The following is a 26,627-nucleotide window of genomic DNA, read 5'->3' on the forward strand; positions in this document are numbered from 1 at the left end:
TCAAGAGGTGGGAGTATGGACCTCAAGCAAGGAGGCAAATTGGTGATGAGTATGTGTAAGTGTTCAACCACCTTGCATAGTATGCACCATACGAGGTCAACACCGACGAGCGGAAGCAATACCGCTTTGTGAATGGCCTCAGTTCCAAGATGCAAGACTGACTGTCGACGCATGAGTTCTCTAATTTCAAAAAGCTAGTGAGCACCTCTCTCACGGTGGAGTTAAAGTTGAAGAACCACCAGGAGACGAAGAAACGTAAGAGGGTTCCGTCACCTTCCATGGGTGGGAGCTCTCAACATGCACGGATGGAGAGTCAACCTCCTCCATCGCATGTGACGACTTTGACCGCTCCACGGCCAATGTGGATGGTGCGGCGCTCGTCTCTCTTTGCTCCACAAAGACAACCTCCAAGACCCATCGGTTCTCAAGCGAGTGTGACTGGTGGCCCCGGCGGCCCATATGACCTTAGGACATCTTATCTGAGGTTCAAAACTTTTCCAACCCGAATCGTTTAGTGTTTCTTTGCAAATATTTTTGAAACGCAACGCTTCATTATTGTTCAAGCATGCATCATATGCACACAATATTGTCGTTCACTTGTTTATGCAATGCATTCGTGATTTATTTAGAGAATGCCGCATCAATGGTCCAAGTGGTCAAAGGCAACCCCGAGCCTCCGAAATTCTATGAGTGATGCGCAGCTAGCATCAGGCAGGCGCCAGAGCAGCAACGCAAGTATCTAAGCATATTCTACCCACTACTTTGGATCGGTTGTATCTAATTTGATAAGTTGTGCTATATGTATGTTGTGCATGAATAGCGAGTCGATGTTAGGAATTATGGGTAGAACCTATGTTGTTGCATTAATCTTACCTTGGTTATATGATGTTTCCTATCATTGTAACCTGGGTTTAACTATGTGGTTGTCTAACTTCAAAGGTCAACCGAATGCTTAGTAATGCATAGGTCATCGATAGAAGTTGAGCAGTGGATTCAACCACTGTTCGCGAGCTTAAGGCTTATTTACTTGTTCACAAAGCAATTGATAATGGTGTTAGAATGTATGAGTTGTGAGGATGATGCAAGATGTGGGCGGTGATAGGGGTAGGTCGGGAGAGGAGCCTGGATGCCATAGACCGCATGCATAGAATATGTACCATCTGTCGGTGTCGTTGGCTTTAGCACTTTTCGTACTAACCACAGATTCATTTTATGAAAAGGATGAGCCAAATACCTTATGTAACTATGACCCTTTGGCTTGCATGTCTCAGGTGTCGTGGGCATAATAGGCTTTTAGGGGTATCTAGTTTGCTCTAGGAGTAGATCTAGATGACCTCCTATGGAGGACCATCCAAATAATATTCTAATTAATCACCAGGAGGATTATCATTCATAATCACCACCTCGATGATTAACCAGAATCCCGGTAGTCTCGACATATATTTTGTGCCCAAGGATCGAAACACATGCCTTCCAACATGTACATCACAACATAGCTTAATAAAGAGCGAGTAATAAATATTTATATCACAAGTAAGCATGCACTGATTTCAACAATTTACAACAAAAGTGAGCTAGGAGGAGACAAAACCCCTCAACTCCTAACCACAAAAGAACTACGCAGCGGAAAGTTAAACTTAGAGACCACAAAAGAGAACGGCACCATATACCCTTAGGCACCGTCTAAAAAAAACGCCACCTTCAGAGTAGAATGCACTACTCTTGCCCACCACCCCGATCAGCAGGCACGAAGTAGCCAAAAATAGCCTCTTTCCCAGCAGCAGGAGTACCTGAAAGCGCAGGCATTAGTACGAAGGTACTCGCAAGACTTAAACCATATAGAGCATATATACATAGCTTGACTCCAAGGATTATGCATTGATCATTAGCAAGGATGAACCATAGGTTAGGTAAAACATAAGCACTAAGCATCCTAGACATATGTGTGAGCGACTGAACTTTACCAGAACATAAGAAAGCTGTCCTGCAACTAACAACTGAACAAAAGTAACTATAAACAACATGTATCGCTCCAACCGTTTCCCAACCAGCCCCAACCATTTGGATCATGCATCGCTCGGCGTGGCGATACTAGAACTACTTCCGGAGCAAACTAGTATCGCTACAAGCCTGCCCGCTCACACTGTCGATGTCCAAGCCCAAAAAGAGATAGTTGCGAAGGTATGCGACTCGCCTTACTATTAGATCGGCATGTGGTGAGTAAGGTAAGTGCTAAAGCCAACAACACCGACGATCGGTGCTTAACCGGCGCAAAGCACCAACCTATCACCGCCCACACCTCGTCTCATACTCACCACTCATACAACCATCTCAACCTCGACAAGTGTATGTAATCATAAGAAGGTCTTATGCTCGCGAACAACGGAATGCGCCGTCTTTCGACTTCTACCGAGTGACCTGAGCATGGCTAAGCATATAAGTCGAACTCATACTTAGACATTTACAACATCTCAAGGCTACAAGGAATGTAAATACACAAGTATTCAAAGTAGAAGAATGCAATTGGCATAGGTTTTACCCATTGGCACCTGACACTGACTCACTAAATATGCATACATACATAAGCATAATTTATCCATTTTAGACTTATCCAATTTCACAAGAGGGATTAATATGCTTAATTGCTTGTCTTGTTGCTCAGGTGGCTACCCAAAGTTTCCCTTGCCCTCCTGGATCACCGGCTTGACGTCCTCTAAAAATAATAATACGTGCAATTCCATGAGTATGAATAAAGTGCAACAATGTATGCCACAATGCTTAACAACATGCTAGAAGTATAAGATATACGCATCAATGCAATACTAAACGATCTAAACGAAACCCAGAAAATAACAGCCATCCGGAGTATTCGGACTGGTTCGAAGTATCTGGGCTCGAACCCTCCGGGTGACCCTCCGGAAGAGGCGCTCTGTTACTGCCTTTTTTTATTTGACTGGCCCGAAGTATCCGGGTGAATCCGAAGTATCCGGGCCATCCTCCGGGAAAGACTTTCGGTTAGCATTATTTTAATTTAACTCAGAACCTCCGGGTTGGTCCGGACTATACGGGATATACTGGACACTCCGAGTGAGGTTCCGAGCGGAGCTCTCGGCTACGCGATCACATAACTACCTGTCGTCTCCGCGCTTGACCGGATAATCCGAGCTATACAGATTTGGTTTCTTCACGATTTTTCCACTTGGATGTTTTTGACTCATTTTATAAATATGTGCTACACAAACGTATATAAGCCCTATCCAAAGGATTCTAAACTAAATTCGCACCCTAAACCCTAACCAATTTTGAACACAATTCATCGAACAAAATCTGCTGAACCCAGAGTATCCGGGTGAGTCCGGAGTATCCGAGCTATACAGAAAAGCTGTTCTCGAGTGGATTTTTGGTCGATTCGAGTTGCGATCTTTTCCAAGCCTAAAGGGAATTTGTTAGGGATAGTCTAAGGGTACTAGAACTTGTTCATCAACTACCAACACTACTCTAGAGCTCAGATTCGACCAAAACTCCATTTTTACTCTAAAAAACTCAAGAATGCCAAGAACTTCAAGAACTACTCGATTCCTCCACGAAAACTAAAATGGATTGGATAGATGAGTAGCTTATGAGCTAGAGAATTCAATTGTGCAACTTGAGCTCAGATTTTGGAGGAAAAGAGAGAGTGAGTGCTTGAGCTTGAGTGAGAGGGGGAGAAAGCAGGAGCTCCTGCTGCAGCAGTTGGGGGAAAGCGTGTGGAGTGAGTAGAGGAGAGAGAGAGAGGGTGGGCTACTGCCCACTTGAGAGAGGGAGTGGGTGAGGAGTGGGGCCACATGTGGGGCTCACATGTTAGAGACAATAGGTATTTCCAATACATTTTCCATTATTTTCTCTCCCAACTTTCTCTCTTATCCAAATGATTATTAATGAAGTGCATTAGCACTCCGGATTACCATTACGCAAATTCTAAGCACAATACTTAAGAAGCATAATTTTGCTTAAGTGCGTGATTAAAAAATTGGGACATGACACCTCCGCACCTAGAGACGCCTGATCAAATAGTTGGGACTTATTTGGGTAAGATTGTCACGAGTACCCCTTGTGTGGACTTTAGTGGGCCGCATAAGCAGAATGATCATCGTGTCGTGTGGGTAAAGGAGTACTCCTTGCATGATGTAAAAATAATTCAAATTGTCACGCTCTCGGTTATGAGTATGCTTTTGTCCATCTGCATCGGTCGTAGAGTCACGAATGTAGAATGATGTGGTATGATATGTTGGTATGTGGTTGAGATGGTTCTATTCATAGATATGTTTATGATGGTTCCGTTACAGATATTTATGATGTTGATGATTACACGATAGGAGGGGTATATGTGCATGGTTAAGTATAGATGCTCACATTACTGTGTCCAAATTTGCTTTCTCTTATGAATTTATTTAACTATGTGACCATCTCCTTGCTAACATCCAAATGCATGATCCTTGAAGTCGAGTTATTTATATATACCCATTATGGATTAAGTCTTGCAAGCACCTTCGTACTCACGCTGCTCTTTCAGGTGCTACCGGTGCGGAGGAGGTAGTGTTCGGCTACTTCACGCCCGCCGATGTAGGTGACGGGGATGAGCAGTGCAAATTATTTGGATGTCATTATTTTGGGGTGGAGTTTAAGGGTATATGGCTCTACTATCTTTTGTTGTTAATAAATATTTTCTTCTGCTGCTTAGATTCTTTTGTGGCTAGGTGATGATCTTTTTTATTGTCCTCCTAGCTCTCTTTTATTGTAAATTATCAAAAATTGCTAATACTCAAAGACTTGTAATATATTTTGATTTACTCGCTCTTTATTAAGTTTTGTTGTGATGATATATGTTGAAAAAGCATGTGTTTTAATCTTGGGCACAAAACACATATCAGGACTATCGAAATAGTATTCTAGTTAATCATTGCAGTCGTAATTATGAAAATGATTGACTTAATGATTAATTAGAATACTATTTGAATGATTCCTCACAATGCACCTTCAGTGGTGCCACCAACCGAGCCCTCCACTCCACCGGTGTTCATCCTTGCAGCAACACTAGCGTCATCTCCTCCTCCCACCGATGGTGGCCCTCTAGCCCCATCAATACGGAGTGCTTGCCGCCTCACTCTCACGGCAATGGCGATGCTCGGCTCTCCTCATCACTATCATCTGTGGGTCGGTATCACCGATGCTCAGCTTCGCAGCGCAGGCGCCCCTCTCCATGACGGTGCACCCGAAGGCGTCGGCCAGGTAGTCGCATGGCCCTAGGCCAATGGCGATGCGCCATAACCCCGCCCGGTCGAAGCCGCCACCCAAGCGGTGACGGTGCCCCAGCCCAAGGAGGACATGCGTTAGTTATGTTGTATTTCATGCATTTAAGACTCTTACGTCTTTAGAAATTGCATTGTTGCATTTTAAATGTATTAACTCGATAATACTCCGTTATTGAATACATTGCAGCTTATTACATATTTTTATTTATTCTTTGCAAGTATTTTATTTACAAATTACTTATTGAAATAATTATTTTCTGTATTTATTATTTATTTAAATCTCAAATAATCAATGAAAATTACTTGTAAATTGACGACTATCTTCTATTATATTGGCAAAACACAAAACATGAAGTCTATGACATTGGCTCGAAGGAGGCTGCCATTCCTTCAAGGATTAGGATATACTCCCTCCGATTGCAAATATAGGTCGTTTTAGATTTGTGCACAAGGATTAAGAAAGTAGATTAAATGACCTTGTTGCCCTTCATTTATTCTGTATTGAAAAAGATAACTCATTAATTTGTGAGAGTAGTAGCATTTATTAAATATGGGTAAGATGAGAACAAAAGAGAAACAAATACATAGAAGTTCGAGAATGACTTATATTTAGAGAATAGTTGAGGAGGCTAAAACGACCTACATTTTGTAACCAGAGGGAGTAGATAGATTCTGATCAAAGCCTGATTATGATGGCAACATAACTTGCAAGAAATCCTATTCCACAAGGTTTTTAAATTAGGATTCTAGGTAGGATTGGGATCCTAGGTAGTATCTTTTTTTTCAAGCAGAATCGGATCGTAGGATCACGATCCTATGAGATTTTTATTTTAAAACGTTTAATTCAATTTTTATATTAAAAATACATTTAACAAGTATAAAACATCATTAAACATAGATTCTGAAGATACAAACTAATAAAACATATCAAATTAAACTAATAAAACTTAATTATACATATATCTTAACGATTTTGTAGATCCTATAATACTCTCATCTATGATTGTAGGATGAGATCCTATGTAGAATCTTAGCTACTCTGAAGATGTATATAACTCTTATCTAAGGTCATGGTACCGTGAATTTAAAAAATATATATAGTAAGATAAATATCATTTTTACTTTTTAATATCGTAGATATAAGATTCTAAAATCCGTATCGATATCCTACCAACCTTGATTAGGCCAACTCCAGCAGCACCTGTATCCAGTACTACAGTACTCCGCAAGTACTGTAGCACTGGAAATTGCACTCTAGCAGATACCTCATCCATTGCTACAGTGCCAAACAGTGACGCTACAGTGTGCGTAGAGAGTAGGGGTCTGTATTTTGCGGGTTACTGCAGCAGCACGATCACTGTAGCAACACTGCTTGCAGGGACTGCCAGTGGGTCCGGAGGCAGAAAAATGCGTTGGGCACTGTAGCAGTAATGTAGCAACACTGTTCACAAAGGCTGACAGACGGTCCAGAGAGAGAAAAAAAAGGAGTAGAAGATAGGAAATGGGGTAGCTGCTGGAGATGAAAAAATAAGGGATGCTGTAATAGTGATAGAGGATGTTGTAATAGTATTTTTAAGGATAAAAATTTGAGATAATTACTAGAGATGACCTTAGACACTGTCAGCAACTAGAAGCATAGCATGGCTGCTAGATCTCTATGTCGTGTGCGTTGGGCCGGGTTAACGGCTACCTCTAAACCAGACAAAGCGCTAGCCACCCAGTCAAACACAAACGCAGCATATAGAGGGAACGCGTGGCGTGGAGTATGGTGCACAGCAGAGCAGAATCAACGGAGGACAGATATTCCTTACGGCTTCGCTTGCCCACGCCTCGAAGCCCGCAACCGACCGCAAAACGACTAGACTGCCTTTATCACCCACCCACCCACCCCCCCCCCTCTCATGATCCGCGGGCCCCACCCTAATAACACACCCTCCCCCGACCCGCTGCGCAGTGCGAATTATAGATCGATTGGATTGCCCGCTCGCCAGCTGTTGACCCCGCTCTGACCCCCTTGCGGGGCCCATAGGTCAGCCCCACCGCCACGCAGGCTATTAAATGCTCATCCCCACAACACCGCCCTCCCTCACTCTCTCTCTCTCTCTCTCTCTCTCTCTCGTGTTTGCTGGTTGATTGATTCCCCCTCGCCGCGCGCTCTACTCCGGCGAGGGCAGTAGAAACCCTAGTGGTTCGGCTGCTGGACTAGATGCCTCCGGAAGGTCCGAGAGGGTAGGGTAGAGACTAGAGAGGGCTCCGTCATGGGCTGCGTCTTCGGCCGCGCGGCCGCGTCCTCCTCCTCCCCCCCGGTGGCGCCAAGGAAGAGGGGGAGGAGCAAGAAGAAGGCGTCACCGCCGCCCTCTGCGGAGGCGGCCTCTGTCGGTTCCCCCTCTGCAGGTGTCGACGGGGACAAGCGGCCTTCCCCGGGGAGGCCGCGGCGGCGGCTCGGGGGCCGCAGGGGGGCGGGGCCCAGGCAGGGGTGCGTCCCGTCGCCCGCCGCGGCCGAGCAGGTCGCCGCCGGGTGGCCGCCGTGGCTCGTCGCCGTCGCCGGGGAGGCGCTCCGCGGGTGGGCCCCGCGCCGCGCCGACACCTTCGAGAAGCTCAATAAGGTATAGAAGGATAGGCGAGCCCCTCCCTCCCCTGAAATCTGCGAAATTCGTCATCGTGCTACGAGAGTACTGATTTGTCATTCGTTTTCTGTGGTGGTTGTGTCCGGCGATTCACTCCTAGATAGGGTCGGGCACGTACAGCAACGTGTACCGGGCGAGGGACACCGTCACCGGCCGCATCGTCGCGCTGAAGAAGGTCCGGTTCGACAACCTCGAGCCCGAGAGTGTCAAGTTCATGGCCAGAGAGATCCTGATCCTGAGGAGGCTCGACCACCCAAATGTGGTCAAATTGGAGGGCTTGGTGACCTCCAGGATGTCATGTAGTCTGTATCTTGTGTTTGAATACATGGAGCATGACCTCGCGGGGCTCGCTGCGAGCCCTGATGTCAAGTTCACATTGCCTCAGGTGTGTGGCTTGATTTCTGTTTTAGGGGGAGATTACTTTGTGGAATAATGTGAATTTGATAGCAGTGTGTTATCTTGCAGATAAAATGTTACATGCAGCAGCTCTTGTCGGGTCTTGAGCATTGTCATGACAATAATGTACTGCATCGGGATATCAAGGGGTCAAACTTGTTGTTGGATAATAATGGGATTCTTAAGATTGCGGATTTTGGGCTGGCGGCATTCTTTGATCCACGGCATAAGCGCCCAATGACGAGCCGGGTGGTCACGCTATGGTATCGGCCACCGGAATTGTTACTAGGTGCAACTGATTATGGTGTAGGTGTGGATTTGTGGAGTGCTGGGTGCATTCTGGCAGAGCTCTTGTATGGGAAGCCCATAATGCCTGGTCGCACCGAGGTGAGTCTTGGAACACTCTTTATTCTGCTATGTTGCTTTGTAGTAATCTAGTGATCCTGGTAATGTCAAAACAATGGTTAAAATATTGGGTTAACAATTCCCACTGCTCTCGTTATGAAGAATTCTGTGGTGCTGGATGAGGACAGAGGTGCCTCTACATTGTCTAATCTTTTCTTCAAATTTTTTATGTTTGGCAAATAGTTATCTGTGACCCTGTCATTGTAATTTACGGGAAGAGATGAATGATCTTTTGACCTTTTCTAAATGTCTGGCTAGTGTTTTTCTTAAGGGTAGAACATACTCTCGTTGGTTGTTGCCAACATGACTTCAAAGAAAACTTCTGATGAAAAACATGCTTCTGTATTTTCCATTAAAATAAGGTATCCGTGCAATTATGTCAATTATTGGAAATCTCCCAACAGTGTAGGCGTTTCTAATTATTTGATCACATAACTAGTATTGGTGGAATGATGACATCACAGTAAGTTTGAAGTTTGAACTCCACAGACATGTTTATTTCTTTATTAATTTTTAAAGACCAAGGGCTTTACAGCTTAGATGGGTTCTTTACTTTTGTCATATGTCAGCCAGTAGTCATGAATATGTTCCAATATTGTGGCTTTGCTTGCAATACCTTTTCAAATTTACTAATGGAAACTTGCTGTATTGAGCAAAAAATTGTTCTATAAGATTTTTGTTCTGTTAGGACAGTTGTTAGAAACTACTCTCCATCAGTACATTGTATATCCGTAGCATCCGAAAACGTAACACATATATGAAACAATCAGCGTCATGTTATTGTTTCTGTAAGAATACTCTTGTATTTGAGTAAGGATTAGTGGCTCAGAAGCCGTCTTGTTGCACTTGTTGTTCATGAGACAAGTAAGCTTTCCCATTAGATATGCTGTAGAGGTGTTTGAGTAAAACCGATTTATAGGCTCTACTGGCCTATGAATCCCATGGCCGACCCTTTGGCTGGCCTCAATTTTAGCTTTTCATGAGAAGGAAGGTTTAGGATTATATTGTATAAAGTCCAGAAAATAGACTAATTGTTAGGCTAACGTTGTGGTCTTGAGGTAAAAAAAACATCCTGATGTGCCAGAAATTGCACAGAAATGATAAAAAAAAACTGGTATTTATAAGCTCAACAATAGATGATTCAGCAACAGGGTAGAAAGAATCTAATCATTTGTAATCTCTTAGGAGATTAATATGAATATAGATATGCTTGAGGCTTTGATGAGGGTGTTTTTTTTTTACCAATTGCCATGTATTTTGGTTATTTTTCATGCATCCAGCTAGAGTGATTAGTCCACGAAAACAATAGATTTTTAATTGTCTGTTATTTAAGGTGATCCAACTACCATAGAGTTCGTTTAACGTTACACTTTTACTGTTCTAAACTGTAATTAAATTCTAGGCTTCTTGGCTGAACTCATAGTGTGTTCATTTGTTTATGTTTTGCTTTGCCGTATTTGCTTTTCTGAAGGCAACCACTTTGGTTCCTACTGTTAAAACTGGAATATACACTATTCACCAGGTAGAACAATTGCACAAGATTTTCAAGCTATGTGGTTCCCCCTCGGAGGAGTATTGGAAGAAGTCTAAACTGCCACATGCGACAATATTCAAACCTCAGCAGCCCTATAAACGTTGCATTAGGGAGACATTTAAAGATTTTCCTCCATCGTCACTGCCATTGGTTGAAACTCTGCTTGCAATTGATCCAGCTGAGCGTCAAACTGCAACAGCTGCATTACATAGTGAAGTATGTTCCTATCCTTTCCCTCCTTATCATCCTAATTGGAAGGAAAATTTGCTGGTGTCTAATCAGAAATGCTGGTATGAGGCAAAGTCATTGACCTGTGAGTCATACGATGCTATCAAACATTGCATTCTCTATGCGGTGTAGCTTAGTGCACCCCAGAACAAACAATTTCGAGGCTTCTAGTATTCCAATTGAAGAAGTATTCCAAAATGACCATTTTTTCTAGCATACATATCTTTTTTTTTTGTGTGTTCTCTTCTCTAAGTGGACTCTTAGATTCTAAGCTGATGGTTTAACTGTGAAGAAGAAAGACCCATTTTATCCTTTAACTTTAGGTTTTGCTCCAATTAAGGATGTTAATTTTCTTAGGTCCAAAAGGCCTCCATTAACATTTTTTTAAATGTTAAATTTATTGCCTAGAGTTGAAACAGACCTCACTGGGTTATCATAAAATTTTCTGCTAAACTGGGAGAAATCTGTATGCTATGATATAATGCCTAAATTTTAATTATGTGATTGCATATACTGCTAAACTGGGAGAAATCTGTATTGCTAAACTGGGTGAAACAGAGCTCACTAGGTTATTTGGGAGCTCTGTAGTCTTTGCAAGCATGACATGACTTTATTTTGCATGCACATATGGAAGTACATTAGTCTTGTGCCTTGCACTGTTGTACAACTTAATCATATATGCTCTGGTTCAAAAATTAGTGCTCTCCCACAAGGCTCAATTAAACTGCAAAACTAAACACCTTGGGAAAACCGCTCATTGACCTAGAGATATGGAAATGTTGGTATATGATATGTGTTAAAAACATGAAATGAGGCCTTCAGCACTTGGATACTATCCAACAGGCCAACACCCTATGCTTGAGCGGTTGAGCCTATGAGCAATTTCACAAAATGTTAGGAGATATTTGCTTGTTTCAGGAGTTAAGGTACTAGGTTTTGAGGCCTTTCAGCCATTCTGGATTCAATTCCAAAACATTGGCATGACTAAGGCATTGGAAAGGGAAAAAGAGCATTGCTGCCAACCAAACCTGCTTCGGTTGATGAAAGGGGACAAAGAGGGGGGTTTTGTGGGAACCTGGCAGTGAAGAGGCTTTATTTAACGCCCTTATATGTTTCTGCTGTTTTCTTTAATGAACTATTATTCTGTCATCAATATCAGAGCTATGCTCTCCATAACAAATCTATAATTTTGCATTTCAACAAGAATTTTTAGGTTGCTTGTGTGTATTAATTTTTTTGTACTGTGGGTTTTGCAGTTCTTTTCAACTGAGCCTTATACTTGTGACCCTTCAAGCTTGCCAACATATCCACCAAGCAAGGAGATGGATGCCAAGTTGAGAGACGAGGAAGCTAGAAGGTGTGGTCACATTTACACTGTTCTCTTTTTGCTGGACATAGATGCAAAGATTTTTTTTAGGAAAAATTGTGCAAACCAGTTGGTTACTAGCAGTCTCACCTACAATATTTAACATCACCCTCTTAATGGGTTGCATGAACTGTCATATGTCAAGTTGGGCTATTCAGAGTTTGAGTCATGAATCATTCATGGTGATTTTGAACACATTGAGCATTCACATCACTCTTCATGTAACCATATTATTCTGTAATTCATTTGAATAAAATGGAGGAAAGGAAACATCTAGATCTCATGGAACTGCCTGTGTTTTCCTGTAAACTGTCAAATGCAGCCACTTTCGGGCAGTGTTCTATGGGTATAGTGTCCGGGCTTTACCTTTTACTACGAGGAACTAGCTAGAAGCAAGAAATTGAGATTATCAACCTGGTAGGGATATAACACTTTTGTATACTTCCATGGCATATATCTGCACCTGCACAAGCGCATGCAGTCCTGCTCCAATTGTTACTGATTAACTTCCTCTTATCAATCAAGAGTTGCCGCGCCTTGAAGTAACAGATAGAATCAGCTTTCTAACTGATTAATACTGGATCATTCGTGATGATGTATATTTCTGTATTGTGTTATTATCCTCCAGGCTACGAGCTGCTGCAAAGGCCAAAGGAGAAGTCACAAAAAGGACTCGGCCACGGGATCGAACCCACAAGTCTGGACCAGCACCAGAAGCTAATGCAGAGCTTCAAGCCAACTTAGATGTAAGTGAAAGCTAGTTATGATTGAAGACATGCTTGTTTTGTTTGCTATGATTTGCACCATTCAGGAAATACAAGAACTGTCAAAGTTGCTTATAATTGTCTGATACTGTTAGGTAATTTAATTTTGATTTAGCCACCATAATCTATCCCTCTTTTTTTTAGTGGAAACCAATAGCATTGACTAACCTATCTAACGAAACAGCTGTTCTGAAGCAGTGCAACAAGAAAATGTGGGCTCGTGGACCTCTACTTTTTTTCCTTTTGGGAAGAAACATAGACATAACAAATATCACTACTTTACAAGCCCAAATTGCCAAATAGTTGTAAAAAGTTGAAATTAACACCAAAATCTGATAAAAACCAATATTTTGTTTAATTGCACCACCTCTAAATAATTTTTCACAAATCAATGGGCCTGTTTGTTATAATTTATAACAAAGCCTTTCAAATATTATTGCATAATGAGGTACTCGCTGTTGAGCTTTACAAATTTCTCAATAACAGCAGAGGCGACGAATGATAACCCATGCTAATGCCAAGAGCAAAAGTGAGAAGTTCCCTCCCCCGCATCAGGATGGAGCTATGGGTAATCCGTTGGGATCCTGTCGTCATATGGAGCCGACATTTGAGCATCAAGACGCTTCCTTCAGTACCGTAGTTCCCATCCAGAAGGGGACCTCCCAAACATGGTCGGGACCGTTGTTTGACCCGGCAGCTCTTGGGCAATCAAGGCGGAAGAAGCAGACCACCCTAGATGCTAAGGCCGTGGCTTATTCAAAGCAGCTCCAAAAGGACAAGGGAGGGATACGAGCCCGATAAAATTATTTTTTTGGCGAGTTTGGGCATGAGAGGATCTTCATGTTGGTCTGTAGATGGATCTCCTTGTTTTGTTCCGTTGGTGGTGGAAAGCAGGTAATAGTGTTTGCTACTGTAGGGAGACTTCATCCAGATTATGTATATGTTATGCGGCAGTGTTTCCTGTTCTTTCCGGATTCTTCTGAACTGAGTTGTTGTCCAGGCAAGACATTGTGGGTTTACCACCCTTGTATTGCTCTTATACAGCAATTCAGTTGTCCATGTGTATATATAGAGTAATTATTTCGTCTGTATAAAAACGGATTATGCTTGCATTTTAATCAACTTGTGGTTTTGGTGCATCCAATACAAGAAGAAAAATACATTTTGCACCACCTAAAATGACTGTTCTTGCACAACTCGGTGGTGGCAACCTTTCCACGTAACACCGTGCAAAAAGAAGAAAAATAGGTTGGCAATTCTTTTCGCTTCTGGCTACAGCTTTCCTGTGGATTTTTTCAATCTTCTTCAAATAAAATTTTAAAGGTAAACCCCTCAGGATCTTATTTTTTAAAAGTAAACCTTTTGGCCACACTATGATGGGTGGCGTAGCAATACAATACTGTCACCATGGCGGGACTGCTGTTGTGGCGCGGCAAGCAGTAGTCTTGCCACGCAACCAACAATAGAATGAATTTGAAAGTTGAAATGTAAAATTGTCTGAGAATGGAAGTAGTTTGGGTGGGATAAACATATTCGTCCGGTTTCTATACGATAGAAGTAATTTAATTGTTGAATGAATGTAATTGTTTGGAGGTTATAAAGATGCATTTTAGCACAGATCTAAGATGATTTGGTTACACATTTTTATCCTTATTTCGCTAGCGTGGCCTTTTCAGTTTCTTCGATTCCTTTCTCATTTTAAGATTACATTCGGCGATTGGATGTAACTTTTTTCTTTCTCACGTGCGTCCAGAAATTAACTCTTATATGCTGAATTGACTCCAGTTACCGTAAGTTTTCCATATTCCTCAAAGCGCATGTCACTTGGATGCAACACCTTCGGACCATTTAGATACGAAAATAGCAACTTATGTTGATTTGGCATCTTTATTTATGTTGATAATAGCCTTGGAATGAAGAACAAGAGTGGACCCCATTTATGTTGAATGGAATTCTTCCGCCGCCCCCCCCCCCCCCCCACCCCCACGTCCAACCAAAAGACAAGCCGATTTAGAGGGCGCATTAGTTTGAGTGATCCCTGCCTGTGGGGGCAAGAAAGCAAACGTCACGCCCAGAACGGTGGCAACGGACGCACAACCTTCCCAATCGGCTCCACAAAAGCTGGAGCAACCAGAGTATATTAGCTCCATTTAGCTTCGCTCTGAATGTTCAACACTACAACGATCCTAATACAGCTTCAGCTAACCAAGGCGGCCATCAAATGACCTCAAGGCATACATATGCCACTTCCTTTAGGAATAAACTAACCTATGTCATTGCACAAATTATACTACAGTGTCAAGCCGGCGTTTGAGGTTCTGCCCATGGACAAAAGAGTCTCTGAGCACTCACATAGAACAAGAACGATGCATTGCAGAAAGTGCTTCGCTCATCTCCCCACGAACTCCAACAGGAAGCAGCACACACACATCGCATCACCCTCGCTTACGCCTCCCCTGAAACATATTTACAACTGGTGAACAACAGAATACAAATTCCTTGGCCAGAAAAAAGCTCCAAAGGCAATGCAATCGAGGCATTATTGTTTTGAAGTGGTAACTCGTCAAGATTCTAGTAAAGATCCTCACTGGTAGATGCATGGATTATCAGATCAGAAAACATTACTCTAGGACTTACCGAGCCCACGTAATCGTCCATAAGGGACTGCCGCCTCCTCTTGAATGAATTCGATGGAGTTGTCTCGCCCTCTGAATTCCTTAATGCTGCTCGCTTGGTTGGAGTCATGTTCTATCAATAAGAAAAAATAAAGATCAGATCAGAAAATAGTTCCACAGCTAGTATCACTAACAAGCTATCCAAATAAAGGATAGACAAAGCAGAGCTGCAGAACAATGAAGTGACTCTGAAAGAACATTAGTTTAGAATTTACCTTAGCAAGCCTTTTCTCCTTCCTTGCCTGCCTTTCTTGCTCATCATATTCTTGATTCTCCTTCTCAACCAGTCGGATAAGAGTGTCACATCGCCTAGCCAACTCTTGCGTAGTTCTGGACTTCACAAACCAATCGAAACGGAACAAGGGAGACATTCGAAAGGCAGCTTTCAGTTCATCCCAGTTTCCATAGCCAAGCTTGTGCACCATGCAAAGCTGGAACATAACAACAGCTTATTAACCATGCCATATACTCAAATATGCATAAGATAAAGTAGAACATACCATAAAACGGTCGCATTCTTCATTATAGAACTTCCCTTTGTTTTGGCCATACTGAATTTTCAACTCTAACCATGGGTTCTTGTAGCGGTCCAACTTCTTCCCAATGGCTCTCATAATCTCATCCTTACGTGATATCCTTGCTTCTCCCCTTTCAATGTTCTTGATAATTCTATCATAATCTGGTTGGACAAGGATCAAACCATAAACAATCAGTCAGCATGAACAGTATTCATTTCCAAATTCACCAGTTGCTGGGTGAAGACTTGTGTACTCCCACCGTTCATAGATATGACATCGATGTTCAATATGCAACTTTGGTTGTTACTTTTTATATGAAATTATTGTATTGCAAAATATTTTTCATGACAAATCCAATTACATCATTTCCACATGACCAATCCAAATAGTTCCTTTTTAAGTTACTGGTCACATAGAGGTTTGACTGCACAATTTCTAAGGTGTCATATATTTAACAACAGAGTAATGATCATATATATCGAGTTACTGCCTTACCACTCAGTTCCTTGTATCTCTCCTTAAAAACTTTAGCATAACGTTGAACTTCCTCTTCTGTCTTCCCCTCCATTTCAGAGGCTATACTTTTCATGTCATTGCGACCATATTTTTCACATGCACGAATAAATGTGTTGAAGTCTCTTCTCGTCCATGATGCAAAACCCTGATATTTGTACCATGAAAAACAGAAACGAAGTTAGCAAGATAACCATGTAAAAGAGCAACCAGATAGGTAGATACAAAAAGAAATTTATTATTTTAGTGTAGTGTATCATCTTAACCTCTTCTAATAACTGCTCCTTCTCTTCCTGCTCCTCTGCAGTCAAAGGTTCCAACTGATCTGAGCATTGCATAAGAATTATATGGTTAGCATGATCCACCTGAATGCTGTGATGCAACTTGCGAGAGTTTTTTAGATGAACTTGCAATAGTTGGTATTGGTAATACCTTCATCTTCACCATCAATGGTATCTTTCTTCTGGTTTGCTTGCTGCATTAAATTTTCTAACGTTAAGCACCCAGATTACCAACAACAATTGCAAATAACAATCTCATGGGTAGTGGAGTAATGGGGGAGTAAATGTCCAATGGAATGGCATACCACGTCAAAATGAAGCAACAGTTAAGCTAACTAGTTTCTTAACATCTAGCTGAAATTACAAAAAGAATAATTTAGCTGAGAAATTACCATAAGGTACCGGACTTCCTTTTCATACAATTCGTTTAGCCTTTGGTTGTTGAAGAATTGGAAATCATGCCTGACATACACAAATCAAAGATGAGCTGGCAATAACACGCAAGGTGTAATCATTAAAAAAATTCACAAAACAAGAAATATACAAGTGTGGCATTCTTGGAATCCGTGGTTCCCTAGGCTTTGCTGGCGCACCTTGGCGAAGTGCTTGCTTAAAGTACTCAGACTCAGAGTAGCTACAATAAAAAAAAGTTAAATTAGGTCAAAACAAGTAATAGACAAAGTGCCCTGCGACCCAAAAAAAAGTGGCATACTTCCTCTTCCTTTCTCTTCTAGGTGGCTCAATCCAGTTGTCACTGACAAGTTTCTTGAAATCAACCTTGTTTTCATCCTTCAAGCAATTAAGAAAGCAGATTCAGTTGGTGGTGGGCAAGAGACTTTAAATAAAAACTTCCAATTTACAGCACATAAATTGTATGGATGAATTATTACCTTCTCATCATCAAAATCATACAATTCAGCAGCTGTATCAGAGAAAAAAGGGTTAGACAGGTAGACAAACAGAGACAGGGATAGAGAGGTGGCAAAGAGACAGGGGAGGGCACATACTATCATCCATTTTAAATTTGATGGCATCCTCAGTGAATTTTTTCATTTTCGCGTCGAGCTCTGCTGTTGTCTCCTCTCCTTTAGCTATAATGCGGTCAATATCTTCATCTGTTATTGTGCTGTCCTTAGAACTGAACACCATTTCAGCACCAAATCTCACCATTTGCAAAAGGTCATCCTTATTGACAGCTGAATAAAAGACAATAAGGTCAGAATAATCCATATCCTACTACTAAAATAAAAATGCTTCAACAAATAGCAATGACAAGCATCAAAACCCTACTTTTTTGCTCTGCCAGTCGTCCTTGTTGGATAACCAAAGCATCCAATGCAAGCTTCTTGTATGCTCTCTCAATCACTTTTTCCTCGATAGTATACTGTAATATTGTTAGAGTCATTTTTCGTCAGATTGCAATATAAATTTGGTAAAACAATAATTATAAATCTAGAATTAACAAACCTCAGTGCAAAAGCGGAAAACTTGAACTTCTTTCTTTTGACCTATCCTATGTGCACGGTCTTGGGCTTGCAGATCAGCTTGTGGATTCCTGAAGGCACGTTAAAAACCAAAGATGAAGATTCATCCAGGTAGGCGACAAAATAAAATTTTAACAGAACAAATCAGCATACCAATCACTGTCATAAAGAACCACAACATCAGCAGTGGCCAGGTTGATACCAAGGCCACCTGCCCTGGTTGAAAGCAAGAAAACAAACTTCTCACTTCCTGGTGTGTTGAAAGCTTCAATGGATGCATCACGATCTTCTCCACCTGTATTTCCATCAATTCGGCAATACTGATATCCTCTGTACATAAGATAATCTTCCAAGATATCCAAAAGCCTGGTCATCTGCAGGATGGTGATATATGTCAAATAAAGTCAAATTTGGGGAAAGCAAATAAAGTGCTTAGAGAAGTACACATGCTTAGCATTCCAGGTGGGGCCATGATATCACCTAATACGCAATGTCTGAACTATTAATGCCATTCAAATTTGTATGGCAGTGGACAATAATCACCTGTGAAAAAATAAGCACTCTGGAGTCACGTTCCTTTAGCTTGGGCAGCAATTTATCCAACAGAACCATTTTTCCTAAGTAAATATCAAAAGAAGTGTTAATAAGCAACCATTAGGTTGAAAAGCAGATTGTAATCATGCAATAAAAAATGAACATCATGACTAACAACATACCTGCATTCTCAATTAGATGTTCACCAGTTGTGTAAGGTGGGCCAGGTTCTGCACCTTGGAATAAATATGGATGGTTGCAACACTTGCGCAACTGCATGGCAATGTTAAGCAATCGCTTGCGTTCACCACCAGCATTAATAACCTCTAAATCTTTCTGAAGCAGAGCACGATAGTACTGCTTTTGCATCTGAGACATTCCAACTTTAAGTATGGTTTCCTTCTTCGGAGGTAAACCCTTTTCAACGTCAGATTTAAGCCTCCGAAGAAGAAATGGGCGAAGAACCTTCACAAAAATTGCAAGCACGAATTATATATGGTTAATTTAAACATACTTATATTGGTTGATCACGAGTATTATATCCCACCTTATGAAGCTGCTGAACCACCTCCTGCTGATCATTTTCCCCGGAAATTTGAAACCATTCATCAAAGGTCTCAGCAGAGCTAAATATTTCAGGCAGCAAGAAGTTGAGGAGAGACCAAAGCTCATGGAGATTATTCTGCAATGAGCAAAATAAATCAGCAATCAGATTGAACCAAAGGAATATGAAGCAACACAGTTACTCGTGTGGTGTTTACAATCCAAGTTCAGGATGTATGCATTACATAAACAAACAGCACTGCCAAGGAATACCTACCTGGAGTGGAGTGCCTGTGATAAGGAGACGATAATTTGTGTTGTAAAGCCTCATAGTCTTTGAAAGAAGAGAATTTTCATTTTTTATCCGGTGCGCTTCATCGATAATAATGTAGCGCCAGCTGAAACGCCTCAATGCAGTTTTTTCTTTGATTGCCATTTCAAAACTAGTCACGCACACATCAAATTTTCCAGGCTGTAGTAAATTCTCCCTTATATGGTTCTGACAAAACAGGATTACTGATTATCAGTAAGATGTCAGTAGGAAGTCACAGCAATTGTTAAAGAATAGACTTGAGACTAACCCTCTCTTCTGGATTTCCCAAGAACTTCACAGCACGTAGAATAGGGCAAAAACGTTGGATTTCCTTCATCCAGTTGCCAAGAGTAGACTTCGGTGCAACAACCATGTGAGGACCAGTTATGCCTCTGAATTCATTCAGATAGCCCATCAGTGAAATAGTTTGGAGAGTTTTCCCAAGGCCCTGAATAATAAAACAAAATATCATCCCCAGCCAAGCTTAACCACATTAATGACTGAGACTAAGATCTTTGTCATTTTCGCTTATTAAGATTAGCACATCTAGCATACCATCTCATCAGCCAATATCCCATTGATACCATTCTCATACAACCGTATGAGCCAATTAAGTCCAGCTAGTTGGTAATCACGCATTTTTCCCTTTATGCCTGCAAAGCAAAAGAATTCAACCATTTAAAATTTACATATAACAATATACTGAGATATAAAACCCTAGAAAATTAATGCCTAAGATTATTGGCTGATTTCATGAGGATGCAATTAATAAAAAGGTATTGGTGGAAGATACAAAAACCAACCATCAATTACATCAATAGAAGCTCTATCTTTTAGAGAAGAATCAACATAAACAAAGTGTCTATCTTTGTTTACTTAGTTGCAAAGGTACAGTTATCAACAATCAACGGGGTAACGTTGGCTCAGTTCACACCTCATCAAAATACAGTATTCAGCTACTCACTTTCAAAGTTGATGTCACATTTCATTTACTCGCCTTATGAACAATATAAAAATACTTTTATGACAACAAAGAAAAAGATCCATCTACCAAGCAGGAAAGAAGTATTTCTAACGCAAAGATGCTAGCATATGTAAAAATAGTTACAGATAGTCATCAATGAAAGGCTCACATGAAGGCTGCGAAACCAAACGTGTTCCCCCAGTTCCAGCAAGGGCATCTTCCTCCTCTTTGAGGTATACCTCATCTTCCTCTTCTTCTGTCATCTTTGATGCATGACGTCCCCTACAAATTAACTCACTTTATCAACAAATATATCACAACATTATAGAAAAGACAGACAAGAATCATGAAGTAAATGGAACCAAGTCTTACGGCTCTGCATAAGAAATAACGAGCAGTGCTCCATAATAACATAATGCCAGAGATAGAAATGATAATATAAAACTGCATATAAAAAGGTAAAACAGATGCCATCTCAAAAACGTATACAATACTGACAATTTCATAAGATTAACCAGATCAAGAGGTCAACAAGGAAACTACAACCAGATGCACCTATAGGCTCAAGCAAAAAAATTATTATATCGCAAGTTGATGCATATGTAAGGGTCCTTCAACTTAGAATCATTTTATGTGCTAGACAACTTTTTCCAAGCATCAAACAACTTTTTATATCATGGTCAATGTTCACCTAGAGTCCTAGACACTAGATGTAGACAGGCAGTCACCCCGCGACTAGCGTCTAGGCTGTCTAGACGGTTTTTGTACTGTAGCAGCAAATGTGGAAACAAATAGCTATATGTTCCATACTACCATACTATATTTTCAAGTGAGATTTGAGGCATACCACTCGGCGCGGGCATGGGTGCGCAGCGACTCAACAATGCGGACGAAGGGGTGTGGAACCGGTGGCACTACGGTGGTGATTGCAGATAGAGGATGAGAGAGGAGAACAGGAGGTGGCAGAATGTGAATGGATTGGCTGATTCCCTCTCCAGTCCAAACCCTAAACTTATTTGGGGGCAGGTGGGCCTTGGGCGCCTGGACACCCAGATGCACGTGTCCCGCCTAGGCGCATCCAGCATGCGTCCAACCGTGGTGTCTAGACCGCTTCTGACCAAGTTTGACTGTTTAGATGGTCTAGCCGTCTAGCTCAGTGTTTACCCCCTAAACTCGACGCTAATCCACCGACTAGAGTCTAGTTGTCGTCTAGACACACTAGACAACAGTCTAGGTAAAGATTGACCATGGTCATGATCAAAGTTGAATTTCAAAAGTGTTCTGCCAAGCAAAGGTGCCAGCAGCTTCTACTAGTCTTACAAGACCATGCGTGGTAAACGTATTATAATGGCACTAACATAACCAATATTACCTCCCGCGTGGTTTTTTCTCTTTCGATTGGCTTCCTTTAGCAAAGTGAGCAAATATTTCGGTCTGCTGCAGAAGATATTTTAGTCGTCCCTTCCCTTTATTGTTCTGTCAAAAAATAACGATCAGAACAAGGAAGAGTATGTAACATACACAGAAGCATCAAATGCAAAACATATGTATATTGTTAATTCTTTGCAAGTGGCACATTTGTGCACAGGGATTCCTTTAAAGCAGGTACATACCATGTCAGCATCAATGGCAGCATTTTGGGTATCCAATATTTCTTGGATTTTCTGCTTCTTCATCTTCTGGAGTTCCTTTAGCCTGGCTTTTTCACGCTTCCCAACCACTGCATTTCCTGCGGAATGTTCAGTCTGCAAACAAAAACAGTTAAGTTCAAGGGAATACAAAGATTCTCACCTAACTTTTTTTTTAATTTACCCAACAGTACACATGATGCAAGAAAACTACTGCATTGTAGGGAAAGAAACAACTACCGGTCCCCTTACACTTCCAGTTCAGAGCTAGAGATATTCGCCGATGTTATAGTATCTGTAGATTATGGAAGTTGGACCAAGGAAAACATCATACCAAAAATGATGGCATAGATATGGTAAAATCTAAAATTACAAGTGCTCGCTACAATAGAAAAGCAAATCAAAATTTTCACCGAGGACACAGAAGGTCGAACACATACCTAGCTAAGCAATGCAACGGTTGGGGGTATCAGGTCAAGTAATTTTCGATGATTAAAATCTAACCGCCAAAGAGGGCTGCCGAACCAACTGGTTCCTGGAGGCAGCTCTCGGGGGAGCGATCCGGGTTCGAGCCCCGGCGCTCCCCCACCCCCGCCGGAGGCGCTCGTGCAGCTCCTGTGTGAGTGTGACCTCCTCTTTGAAAAAAAAAAATCTAACCGCCAAAACCCGATTAATCGAAGTCCTTTAAAACCCGATTCGGGCACCCAAACCCTAACCGCCCGCTCACCTCGTCACCGTCGTCGTTGTCCCCCGCGACGGCCTCGTCGTCCTCGGTGGACTGTGACTCGTCGTCACCCTCCCCGGCGGCGGGGGCACCAGCGTCCTCATCCTCCTCCTCGTCGGCGCCCGCGCCGGTGGTGACGGCCTCGATCTCCTCCTCATCGACCTCCTCCTCCTGTCCTTCCCCATCCGCCTCCCCTGCTGTCGCCGCCGCCTCCTCCTCCTCCTCGTCCCCATCGTCGCCAGATCCGGAGCCGCCGGCGTCGGACTGCTCCTCCTCCTCCTCGCCTGAGGACGAGATCTCTTCCTCATCGTCATACTTCACCGGCTTCGCCATTGGGGCGGCGCGGTGGCGGGAGGGAGGCTAGGGTTAGGTTTTGGGGAGGCAGGCGATTTGGATTTCCGAGTGCGGAATGGGGTTCGAATCGTGCGATGATGCGAGAGGCGGTGGGGATTCGAGGAGTGGAGCGATTTGGGGGAAAAGCGAGGGAGTGGCGTATATATACTGGGCGGCTTGTAGGAACTAGGAAGGGTATTTTCGCAGCTTGCACTTTGGACCCTCCACTCCTGCATATTTTCGTTACATCCCTGGGTCCTTGACCAGTTAACCCATAGGAAACATGGAGTAGGATTGGATAGAGAAAAAAACGAGTCTATTTGTTTGGGGAACTTCTTATTCTATATTTCATAACTGAATTCATTTATAAGATTAATTTTTTAACATAAAAATTTTATTTACAACTTTAGAATATATAGGAAGTCTCATGTGTGAATCTATTAAAGGAACGCTTTTCAATCTGCAAAAAAGGATGTTGCTTCATCGTCCTCAATGAGGAAGAACACATCTTAAAAACGAGTTTCTACTCGGGTAAGGATGAATTAACAACACCCATCTGGTAACTTTGAATGGCTAGAACAGCAAATACACTTGTACAAAGCACTGAACTGAACGTTCGTACGAGACCGAACGAAATACATATGCTTACACGGACCTGGATGTAAGGAAACACCCGAGCTAGAGATTTCCGGGAGCAGAGAGGCCTTGGGACCTTTTCCGTGGACGTGATCCGCGGTGCACGCTGTGCAATGGGTCCCCGTCTTCTGGGTGGTCGTGCGATGGCTCACGCAAGACCACGCGCACGGCGCTCATTTGGTACCGGGTCGGGCAGTGCTGGGGGAGTGGGGGTTCGTTCCCGGCTTCCCGCCAACGAGGCGGGATTGGGGTTTTAGGCCTCCCGCCGGCCTCGAATTTGGGTCAGGACAAGGTGAAAAGGTGGTTGGGTTCGACCATGTTTGATCGTTTGGCTCAAGGCTGGCTCAGATGTGGGCCATGGCCCAGTACTGTCTATCCTAAATCTAACAGCCCTTTGACCCCGCCGACAATTTTCTACTGTTTCTACGAGATTTGAACTGCTGTGTATAGTTTTTTTCCCTTTTGTATGTTACCGTAGTATTTTGTCGATCTACATAGAGCCCAGCAGTGCAGTTTTGTCTTTTGTGTTGTTACACCAGAAATTTGTCTTTTTACTCCTTGGTTTTAAATATACGACGATATGACTAAAATCCGGTTAAAATTTTAAAACTTTGATTGTCAATAACTCTTAAAATATTTATTTTAAAAATATAAAATATAATATTATAAAAATATTTTTAAGGCAAATCTACATATGTGATTTTTATGTTTTAAAAGTAAATATTTTAGAAGCTATTGACAGTTAAAGTTTTAAAAATTTGATCGGATTTTAATCAAAACATTATATATTTAAAACCGAAGGGAGTATCTTTTAAAGAAAATTGAATTCGCTCCTCAAATTTGCATGGATGTAGGATCGTAAGCTCGCCTACATGTGCGATTTTTTAGAGATTTTTTTGAAACTCCTATAGATGTTTTCTTGTGACTGCACCATTTTCAAAAACTAACCTATTTGCACATGTTATATACTTATATTTTAGCAATTTATCGAACTTTGTGCCCCATATTATATTCACTAGAGCTTGAGCTCGACCCCTTCTACATCTTCGAACGCCTTATTTTGATTTTTTTTTAAGTAAAACTCATTCAACACTAAGCGTGGAATTATCTGAAATTCAAATTGGGCTGGAGCTCGAGTTTTGTTCCGTATCACCCCAAAGTGAGTGGAATAATTTTATGTTGTGAAAACACTAAGGTTGAAACATAGGGGTTTTTTTCTGAGTCACGTAGGATTCGAACGGTTTCTTGTGAAATTCCATTCGAACTTCTACGTTGAAACATCGCCGAAACTGATTCAGAGGCTTTCCTTGACAAGGAAACTTGGTGAACATCCCATAGGCACCCTAGCTAGCTAATATATAAAAGCAGCATCAGCATGAGTTCAGGGACTTATTGTCCTATGTAATTCGTTGGGGGTGCATTCATATCTAATGATTGTTTGATTCACGTCTAACTTTACCACAACCAGGTTAGGCAATGTGTAGCGCGCACAAAAACTGTGAGGAATGAAAGATATGCTTGGTTCATCACCACCTAAGGATGCCCTGAGTCTACCAAAATTATCACCTAAACTATCAAAGTTGTGGCAAACCAAGCTTGAGCCACAATTTAGGCCAGAAGTCTAGCCACAACTCACAGTGCCTATGACGATTGACGTGTGACGAACTTGTGGCAAGGTAGCAAAACACCCACCTTAGAAAAAGTCTGGCCTTCGACCAATAGTCTCGAGTTGAGTTTCACAAGTGTGTCAAATTTTGTACAGAAACTGAATATACAAAGAGGAATATAGAAATAAGTGATATTTCCCTATGAACATAGATACAATGCTAATTTATTCTTGCGGATAAGGCTGGATTAAAAATGGAAAAAAATACATCCCATATTACAAATAGGTTCCTTAGAAATAAAAAATTACAATGAAAAAACAACCAGATTCTTTTCTTCACCTCCGACGTTCTTCAAAACCTTGTATCTACTTTGACAAGGAATCCCAACCATTGGCTTGCTGCAACAACCAATGCCTTGAATTCACTATCAAGACATATCTTAGATTCTGAACAAACATATGTGGTTTACTCTTGGAAGAGGTAAATGATGAAAATTGGCACCACCTTTCTCGAATTCACTAGATATAGTAGCCTAGAGACAAAATCCACGGCTGATAGGATGAAGTCGTCGACGCAGAACAACAACCCGCATAAGGGATAAATTTCTCTAACCCTATCATAGTGAGATGGAGAAAAGTTAACCTCACACGTGAATTGCTAGAGTCATCACTGTCAATAATGCGTCGTCGCAAAAGAAGAGGTGGATGAACCAAACCTTGCATGATCATGGCACCACCGCAGCCATCATGCAGAACTCTAGCAAACCGTGTGTTTATTAGAGAGAAAACAAATCCTACTAGTAGATCTACGAGTAGTTAGCCGACAGAGATGACGGGGACAAGGGTGTAGCAACGGAAAAGCCCTAGGCCAAAAGAGGGTGTGTGGTAACTTTCCACAAACTTGAGTTTGAATGCTAGTACTTTTAGTTGTGCTCCGTGGAACCATACATATCTATTAAATCCTAGAATATGTACATATGTACTTTTTTAATTTAAATAAATAATTACATTCCGCAGAAACTCATTGACAACCAAGCACCAAAACAAAGAGTCTAAAATAGGTTTTCCCTGAGTGGCCCGAAAAAAGCACTTAGCGTAGGGATCGGTGATGTTCTAAGAGGTAAATTAGACATTTAAATTTAATTGGCTCTAAAAAAACTTCACAAGATAAACCTATATTAATTTCTATCTAAATATGCTCTAGATTTATCTAGTGTGTCTACTATACCACTCAAAAGATTTTCAAGCTACAGTTAATCCTAGT

At 41.7% G+C, this 26,627-nt stretch overlaps 2 protein-coding genes across 4 annotated transcripts; one reads left to right on the forward strand and one right to left on the reverse strand.

The window, feature by feature from the left end:
- Positions 1–7,388: 7,388 nt before the first annotated feature.
- Positions 7,389–13,733, forward strand: LOC133912105 (probable serine/threonine-protein kinase At1g54610). Of its 3 annotated transcripts, none has more exons than XM_062354699.1 (7): positions 7,389–7,897; positions 8,019–8,303; positions 8,384–8,701; positions 10,242–10,469; positions 11,738–11,838; positions 12,476–12,593; positions 13,101–13,733. In XM_062354699.1, exons 1-7 carry the CDS (start codon positions 7,550–7,552, stop codon positions 13,410–13,412), a joined length of 1,710 nt encoding a protein of 569 aa, XP_062210683.1. In that variant the 5' UTR covers positions 7,389–7,549; the 3' UTR covers positions 13,413–13,733. The 3 variants fall into 3 exon arrangements, with proteins under 3 accessions (XP_062210683.1, XP_062210692.1, XP_062210675.1); XM_062354691.1 differs by having other exon boundaries at positions 7,390–7,897; positions 13,098–13,733; XM_062354708.1 differs by lacking the exon at positions 10,242–10,469 and having other exon boundaries at positions 13,098–13,733.
- A 977-nt stretch (positions 13,734–14,710) lies between these two features.
- Positions 14,711–23,267, reverse strand: LOC133912125 (probable chromatin-remodeling complex ATPase chain). The gene is made up of 25 exons (XM_062354718.1): positions 22,792–23,267; positions 22,050–22,181; positions 21,809–21,912; positions 20,606–20,718; positions 20,028–20,125; positions 19,741–19,920; positions 19,437–19,658; positions 19,164–19,298; positions 18,799–19,081; positions 18,626–18,699; positions 18,236–18,456; positions 18,066–18,153; positions 17,889–17,982; positions 17,606–17,794; positions 17,489–17,520; positions 17,311–17,387; positions 17,143–17,232; positions 16,991–17,060; positions 16,750–16,792; positions 16,584–16,642; positions 16,300–16,465; positions 15,787–15,965; positions 15,502–15,717; positions 15,249–15,359; positions 14,711–15,067 (listed from the first exon to the last, which is right to left on the reverse strand). The coding sequence occupies exons 1-25, from the start codon at positions 23,119–23,121 to the stop codon at positions 15,047–15,049; spliced, it is 3,327 nt and encodes a 1,108-aa protein (XP_062210702.1). The 5' UTR covers positions 23,122–23,267; the 3' UTR covers positions 14,711–15,046.
- Between the last annotated feature and the right edge of the window lie 3,360 nt (positions 23,268–26,627).

The sequence above is a fragment of the Phragmites australis genome, chromosome 1, assembly GCF_958298935.1.
Source record: "Phragmites australis chromosome 1, lpPhrAust1.1, whole genome shotgun sequence".
Lineage (NCBI taxonomy): Eukaryota > Viridiplantae > Streptophyta > Magnoliopsida > Poales > Poaceae > Phragmites > Phragmites australis.